The sequence below is a fragment of the Medicago truncatula genome, chromosome 1 (assembly GCF_003473485.1).
Source record: "Medicago truncatula cultivar Jemalong A17 chromosome 1, MtrunA17r5.0-ANR, whole genome shotgun sequence".
NCBI lineage: Eukaryota > Viridiplantae > Streptophyta > Magnoliopsida > Fabales > Fabaceae > Medicago > Medicago truncatula.
The window spans coordinates 43,016,387-43,025,425 of record NC_053042.1 but is presented as its reverse complement, the minus strand read 5'-3'; the positions used below and the strand labels follow the sequence as shown (position 1 = coordinate 43,025,425).

The 9,039-nt window shown below is 33.2% G+C and overlaps 1 protein-coding gene across 1 annotated transcript; it reads left to right on the top strand.

Annotated features, from left to right (window-relative positions):
- The first annotated feature begins 2,933 nt into the window (after positions 1-2,933).
- LOC11410184 (uncharacterized) lies at positions 2,934-6,918 on the top strand. The gene is made up of 3 exons (XM_003591394.4): positions 2,934-3,230; positions 3,657-3,754; positions 5,758-6,918. The coding sequence occupies exons 1-3, from the start codon at positions 3,105-3,107 to the stop codon at positions 6,326-6,328; spliced, it is 795 nt and encodes a 264-aa protein (XP_003591442.1). The 5' UTR covers positions 2,934-3,104; the 3' UTR covers positions 6,329-6,918.
- Positions 6,919-9,039: the final 2,121 nt, after the last annotated feature.

Genomic DNA, 9,039 nt, shown 5'->3' with positions numbered 1-9,039 from the left:
TACAAAGCCTGTATACACTTCAGACCGAATAATTCCCATGATTTTCTTTTTTCTTCTTCTTCAGATTAAACGATCTTCAGCCACCGAATGGAGCAACAGTCTTTTCGGTCATGATTCATACAATGAGAGACTTTTAGATTAGCTAAATGGACATCACTAGCCAGCCATATGAGAAAAAAGAATTACATCACTCGTAATTTAACTATTATTTCAAACCAGAATATCCACATCATCACCTATCTTCCACCCACTTTATGCTAGGATAAACTTTGAACTACATATACTTCTCCATACAAAACTAAGCTTATGTTCCAATGTAGACTGAAAGAAATTACATCGGGGAAAATATCTCGCATTATAAAACTTAGCTATAACTCAACATGAATTTGTCATAATTCTTTAACATTGTTTGCTTAACATTGTTTTTGTACATAGACAACTTGTCGCGAGAAAGCCAATTAATTCCTCTATTTTAAGCTTTTGAATGTCCCCACCAAAAGGAATTCATCACCCTTTCAATCTCTTCACAAAGAGATACAAACAAAGTGAATAAACTCGTGAAATAAGTAGGAATAGATCAGAGTATTGATTTGATTAGAACTTCAAGCTCTTTTTTGAGTAGACTTTTACTACTCCATGAATTAATTTTCTTCCATATCTTGATAAAGCTAAAAGTGGTTTTTTCGCTTCCCTGTATCATAGAAAGTAGTACCAAATATTTATCGGTACCAAGAACAACATGTACATTGTGTATCAAGTAGCAACAAAACCCATTCATGCGGGTACCCGCCCAAACCAATCCCAATTTGACGGGTTTCCTTCGCTTTTATCGGGTTTGGGTTTTCCCCGATTTTAAAACACGGGTACGGAACAAGTAACGGGGATACATGTACCCACCCCGAACCCATACCCAAACTCGTTCTAAATGTAGAAAATTAATTTATTACCTCTTTTATATAAATAGAAACTCAAACCCTAAATCATTTCGCTCACACAGTCACAGTCTCATTTTTTCATATGACACTCACTTATCATAGTTATCTCCTTTCTCCTTTCATATCGCACACTCTCAACCTCTTTTCTCCTTCACTATAATCATTGATCACCATCATCTCTTTACTGGATAATGCATTACAACATTGCGCCTATGGCTGAAAAATATTTTTATTTTTATTAAAAAAAATTATCCACTGCAAGGATGGGGCGGAGCTACCCGAGCCCGTCGGGGACGGGGACGAGATTTGATTTTTCATCTCCGCTGGTATGAGTAGGGTAACAGGTAAGTGTATAAGAGTATGGTACGGGGACGGGGAAGGTAAAACTCGTCCCTACCCCGCCTCATTGCAATGCCTAGTACACCAAGCATATTTGCAATACTATCGTATTCTGCATGTGAGACATTTACACGGCAAAAAAAACTTGGATTTTTGAAGGTTCACTGCTTAACCAAGAGCTTTTTCATAAATAGATAAAATAGAGGTGATATATAATTGGTGCATTATAACAAAGTTTAACACCATTGATATTTTTCTTTTGAATAAGTGCGAAAAGGCCTTCAACACAACCTATAAACAGATAAGGAGATAAAGAGTCTTCTTGTCTCAACCTTCTTTCTGGAATAATGGGACTGGAAATATTGTTATTGACAAGAAAAGAATAATCCACTTTTTAATGCACATCACAATCCATTTGATTCATTGATGAGACTGAGAGAAATCCATCTTCATCATTACCCCTTTAAGGTAACTCCACTCAATCTTGTGATAAGCTTCGCTTATATCAAGAAAGATGAAAGCTGATTGACCATTTGAGATACATTCGTCTTCGTCTAACATTGTTTTTAATCAATTTGTTAGGACTTTGGCCTCAATTTTGTAAACCACATTACACGAAACTATAGGTCGTTAGTCCTACATTGAGACTCAGGAGTCCCCTTTTAGAATAAGAGCAATGTTAGTCATTTTTAACATAGAAGGAAATATACTTGTCAAAAGCCACACACAACGTTGATTAACAACTTCTTCTCCTCAAGTAAACCAAAATGTATGAAAGAAGTCGGTGTTGAACCCATCTGGTCCTTAGCATTTATCCAGTTTTATAGAGAAAATAATCTCCTCAAATTCATCAATCAAAAGATATTGTCAGCACTTCATTATCCTCCTCCGATAAATGAAATAACTTCATGAATAACTTCAATGACTAACAATAATATAGTTAACATCTAAAAAAAGAAGAATAACATTTTTCCTTAAAAAAGAAGTTTTGTTAACAAATACCCAGATATACTCTTTAAACATCTTACAATAAGTAAGAGAAATTCTAACTTGTGGCCTTAAGGTACAAGTTAATAGGCTAAAGATATAAGTTTTTTCTTGAAATTTGTGTATTCAATGATGTAAAAGCTGAAAAATTTATATTTTAAATACAAAATTTATTTGCTCTCTCCGATCCTAAATATAAAAGAAGATTATTTTTTCAGGATCATTGAATAAATGATGTATTTAATGTATGCTATAGTCTAGATACATTAATTATTCAATGAACCTAAAAAAAGATTATTCTCTTATATTTAGGACCTAAGATAATATTATTTCTTTTTTTAGTTCTTTAACTTGTATCATTAAAACACAAATTAACATAACTCAATAAGTAATTATTCTTTAAAAAATTAAATATCTCAATAGATTGATTACATATATAGTTTTTAGATTCTTAAAAAAAAATATATATATATATATATATATATATATATATATATATATATATATATATAGTTTTTAGATAGTAGTCAGGGACACTTGTTAATGTTCTCCATTTATAATAATAAATTAATGATAACAGTTGAAAAACACGTGTCCATCACCAGTGGTCTGCGATCATAAACCACGTCAGCCGTAACATGCTACAGTACCCTCCAATCGTTTTCTGCACCCCCACCCCTAAAAAAAACTCAGATACTTCCATACGTTTCATTTCACTGTGTCCTCCTTACATTCATGGCAGAAAACAGAATAAGAAAAACCAAACCTTCAAATTTTGCTCAAAATTCGCAACATTGAATAACCCATTTTCATCTAAAACAATCTCTTGTGTTGGATCCAACAATGGGTTTCGATTCGAATTTGGGAGGTTCACCATCTTCATCTTCACCTAGTAGCAAACGCACCAGAGACCCCGAAGAAGAAGTTTATGTCGACAATCTTCGTTCTCACAAACGTTACCTCAGCGAGGTTCAGCATCTTTGTCTCATTTACCTTTTGTCATGTTATTGTTGTTTTTCATATTTTATTTTTAAAAAATTTAACTTTAACATAACTTCCAAATTGTTTTTTTTAAGGTTTCAATATTTACCCACTTAGCAGTTATTGTGAATCTAGGATAGATTTTGTTTTTTTAATGTTTTAGTTTTTCAAATTTATTGCTTGTTTCAATTTCCGTATCCTTGTGATCTTTTGAATAGATTATTGTGTAACTGAGCTTAAACACTGTTTTTGAAGATGTTTTTTGTTTGAAGGACATGTTTGTTTTGATCATTTAGATTTTTGATTAAATTGTATCAGGTGATTATAATTTTTTTTATATGTTTTTGTTACAATCAAATGAAATGAGGTACTATAGGCTTTAAATTAGAGCTTTTTTTTTGTTTCACTTTGTAGATAATGGCATCAAGTCTTAATGGATTAACAGTTGGAGACTCACTTCCTGATAATCTCATGGAATCTCCAGCAAGGTCTGAAAGTGCTTTCTCTCTAAGGTAAAATCAAAGTTCTACAACTACACTGCTTTACACTATACTAATCTCATTCTGGAAGAATATCAACAACTATTTCTCTATGAATGAGGTTTATTTTGTAGTATCATATCAACTGTAATTAGTCGATAATGAATAGGACCTAACATGTGCAATGTTAATGTATGAGCTAGCTTCATACACCCTCCGGTCACTATTATAAGCAAAAACATCTTATATTCATTCAATTAATGATGTATATAGTCTTTATTATAGACAACATACATCATTAATTGAATGAGTCTAAAATGCAAAGTTTTGCTTATAATAGTGACCGGAGGGTGTATTGCTTGTGGAGCGAGTTATTGCCAGTTGCATTATTGCATTTTATACTTATTTTGGCAGTGTATGTTGGCTTCAGAAATCTCTGGAAATTATACTTGTTTGATTTTCTTTGCTTGCTTCATTTATCCTTTTTTCTTCATACTTGAGAGTTTGGTTAAAAGTATTTAAATTATCATTCTAGCCTCACAGAAGATATGCATACTGGTGCATAGTTCTTTGGCTATGCAATTTTCTTTTTATAGAACATTATGCCTTTTTCTTTTCTTTTCTTTTCTTTTCTTTTAATTTCTTAATTTGGTTCAAAATGCCCATTAGGCAGATTGATTACACAGATCAAATGATATCATAATTCCTATCATGAAAATATCTGATAATTATCATTTAACTCTAAATCTTTCATAACGGTTTGGCTTATACTTTTACACTTTTATTTTATATGAATAAGAGTTGAGAATGATGTACCCTTTGCTATTCCAGAATGAAAGAGGACCACTAAATTTTTTCACTAAAGTTTTGTTGTGAACAAATTCGAAAGCCTGATGGTCATACTCCATATTTAAGTGAAGATATTCATCTGGCATCAATGCATTGTTAAGTGAATCTATCACATAGCCTCTTATATGCTCTATAGCTCAACTAACTCAACCTTTGATTTTTTGGGTTTTTTGGCTCTCATAGCACAGAGAAATAGGCCATATCTACTTGATACTCCTGATACATACCGTGGCTATTTTATTCATTTATGTGGACTATTTGATGATAATAAAAATAAAATAAAAACAGTGGTATGCATGGACTAGAATTCAGGACCATTTACTTTCCAGCCATAGCGATTTGCGACTATTAGCTCGACATTTGTATAGCATATTAGTATTAAAAAAAGTTTTGAATGCAACCAGAAAAAAGTTTCGCTGGGAAGCATGAATGGGCGGGAAATTATTTGTATACTAGTAGCAACTAGCAAATAGACTTGGCACAACAGTAAAGTTATTGTCACGTGACTAAAAGGTCCCAAGTTCAAGTACTGGAAACAACCTCTTGTGTAAAAAACTGGGTAAGGCTGCGTACAATATTCCAAAATGGTGGGTCCCCTTCCCAAACCCTGCGTATGTGGAAGCTTTAGTGCACCGGGCTGCCCACTAGTTGCGATCAGACAATAGCTGATGTAATCTAGAGTCAACTAAAAGTATGTTGCTTAATTTCTCTTGTCATGTTTACACACCATAACCATTTTTATAGTCTTCATATGATTTAAACTTTATTTACAAATAAATAACTTCAAAATAATTCATGTGAACTTACATGCTTTTAAGAAGTATTTTTGTCGCTAACTCAATGTATTTGCTATTTCTTGTGTTCGAAAAATTCTTACATTCCCAAGCATTATGTATAAGGTTATATATGTGTTTCCATGCGTCTGTTTTCATAATTTTATTCAAATTATATAATAAACATGACTCAGGTTGTGGATGGTTTACTTAGTTCTCAATTTTCCTGATACTACTCTTTTCCAGTGTACCCGCATTGTGTTTATTTATGCTCTTTGTGACTTATTCAAAATGCTTAGATATAATGCATATAAAATTATAATTTCCTGGCACTAATAGCAAACAGCTAGCAATCTTTTGTTGAAATTAATTCGTTGTGTCTCAGATACTTCCTTTTGTTGAACTTATTTTTAGGGATGACATGTCTTTACAATATTCACCAATGTCCGAAGACTCCGACGACTCAAGGTTTTGCGAGACCGGCTTGCATAGTTGCTCATCCCATCCGGATAGCCGACCCGGCAGTCCAGTTTCTCCATGCAGATATCAAAGATCACAAAACACATTTTCTTCAGCGCCTTCTACAAGTTTAAATGGATCTCATGGCTTTTCAGTCTCAGCAGTTACTTGCTCCCAGCCTCGTCAGCGGAGCTCAGACTCCGACGGCCGCTTCCCATCATCTCCAAGTGATATATGCCACTCTGCTGACTTAAGAAGAGCGGCACTTCTAAGATCTGTGCAGATGAGAACACATCCTCCTGGCTCTGCATCTTTGGAGCTGCCATTTGGTTCAGGTCAAGAGCCTCCTCCTAATATTGATCCTGAGGAAAGGCCATGCTCATACCTGAAATCTATGGTTGACGAGAGAGATTATCAAATCGAAGAGTGTTCGCCGATTGGTATTCCTGAACCTGAGTTTAACCATGACAATAAACCTTGCAGGGTCTTGAATATGAATCCAAAAGAAGCGGATTCCGGAGGTTAATTACTAAAAAAAATTGTTAGTCTCTGATGTGAAAGGGTTGCATGTGTGTTTTTGACCAAGAAGAAATGGCTAGTGTTTAATCTTATTGGAATATGTCCTCCCACCATGGCATTATTTATCTTCTCCAATAAATATTCTCACTAGTTCATTATTCAAATTCAATACAATTTTATCAAGCGTGTGATTGGTATTTTAAAAAGTTGCGGTGTGACTGCACATTTGGTTGAAGCTAACAATTGGAGCTTCAGAAAACCTGCGGTGAGAGGGGCATAAAATGCGAGGCGGCGGTGACCTGCAGGGTTACCAAACACCACAAATCACAAACAACAATGTCAAAAGCATATACAAGCTATAACAAGCACAACAAAGCTATAACAAATTCAGAACTCAACCACAACAAATAACAGAACATTTAAATTTGAGGCTTACCTTGTACGATGAAGATGAAAACAATGATCAAACACGGTTTGATGGCTACAATCTGAAGATTTAGTTCTAATATTTCTTGGCAAAATTTTTTTCCCTTAATTTGATTAGTCGTATAAAAAAAAAAAGGGACAATACACTATGTTGAGCAATGTTTAGTATCACATCTTGTGTTATACGTTCTTGTTTAAGTTGACGATCTTATGCCATTTGAAAGCTAATAAATAGAGAAAAGGAAAAAATCTTTGCGAGCCGATAAAAGAGAAAGAAGAAAAAAAAAACTAACGGCATTGCAACTATTGATCGCAAATTCATACAACTATTTAAGTGTCGTATTATATTGCTCAAAGTTGTCTATTTGGTTATATTCAACACTTACATGTGTTTGGTTCTAAGACACGTGAAAATTGATTTTAATTAAAAATGTTTTGAACATAAATTGATTTATCTAGGGTTGAATCGAATTTTTTTTCCTTCTTTAGTCTAGAGATAGAGGGTATTGGCGCTGCAAACTACAAATGTAGGGCGTTGAGATTTGAGAGACAAATGAATTGGGATTGGCTAACTTTAGAGAGGGAAAATTATGATGACTTTAGTATTTTAGGGAGTACTAGATCGCGCGACCCGTGCGATGATGAGCATAATATATTAGCAATTTAGAACTACAATATTAGATGAATATAAATTAAAATAATGTGAAATATATTACAATTGAAACTTCATTCCAATATCGCATTGGTAAACTACAATTGACATTACATCTACATCTTCAATTTTTTCCGTCAATTACCGGTATCTTTAAAGCCTTTCTTTGAAGCACATATAGTTGTCCATGAGAGAAAATTGATTGTATAGTAGATATACTCCCAACATTTTTAAGAGATTGCCTTGACTTCTATTATTGTTGTCCACTAATATCTCCATAAAATATGGTGATATAGAACTAAAAAAAAAGCACATATTATTGTTGTACAAATTTGAGTTTTGGCGATGAAATCCAATGACGTGTGACTGCTGCATCTAATGCATAGGCTTGATACATTTCAAATCTTCATCATATAGAAGAAGATCTTGATCATCATGTAGAAGTGCACGTTCCTATGAATTTGATTACATTTTTTAGGGCAATGCATTCTTGAGTCTTGACATAGGGTAGGCTATAGCATTATAACTAACATAGAAGCTAGTATGTGAGTCCATTGAGTGAAGAAATGAAGCAAGTATGAGGCCTTGTACTATTAAACACATGGTCTAATCTATAAGAGGCGCCTTGCATTATTGTCAAAGTTTTTAATCTCATATCATGCTAATAAAGGACTTCAAACTAAGCATATGTTAGAGACACTATCATATGATTAGTTCCTTCTTCAGCCAAAATATTTTTGCCACAGACTTGAGATTATCCTTAATAAGTGATAGCTGTCTTCAAAACTTTGATACAAAACATGGTCTACAATTGTTCCTAATTAGTAAAGTAGCTGCTATAAGCAAATCAAGGGGCAAACCATTATGATCATGATATCATGTTTTGATAACTCAAAATATACGATTTTAGATGCAAAAAGAACTTAATAGGTAATAATACATGTGATGCCTATATCACGCAATACTATCTGCTGCACATCTGAGGTCAAGTGGAGATGTATTGAGAGCCATAGCTTATTAGGGACATTTTTTTTTTTTTTTTTTTTGAAGAGGCTAAAATGGGACATTTTTCAAGATATATGTCATAACTTTCTTGTAAGAAACTTGAACAATTTGGGAGGCTCAAAAGGCATGCTGTCAATGAAAATCCAAACTAAGCAAAGGCTAAAGAGCATCTTTTCCATTAAAAAAAATTGTTTGTATATATGTCTTTCTTCTATTCTCTTCCTTTTTTCTTATACGTTGACGAAATAATACAATAAAGCATAGTCATAAGAAAGTATAATGTACTTAAGTCAATTTCACTATGTCTAATTGAATCTTGACAACAGATGTTGCAGTGGAAAAACTATATAGCTGATAGCATAAATTTGTTTCATTTTTTTCTACTTAAATTGGATGTAACAGCTGCAGGGCAATTGACACATGTTCTTAATTGTAACAGATGCAGGATGAAAATTGATAGCTTATGAAGTACATAACTGAAGCACTGTTTTTCTTATATGCAAAGAATTGAAAAAGTTCATAAGGGAGAATAATATATTCCAAATCTCATAATTATAAGAATTGATCTCAGATGCAGGAACTCAAAAATTGATAGCATATGAAGTAACAAATAGATAGCATATCAAAGACTATAC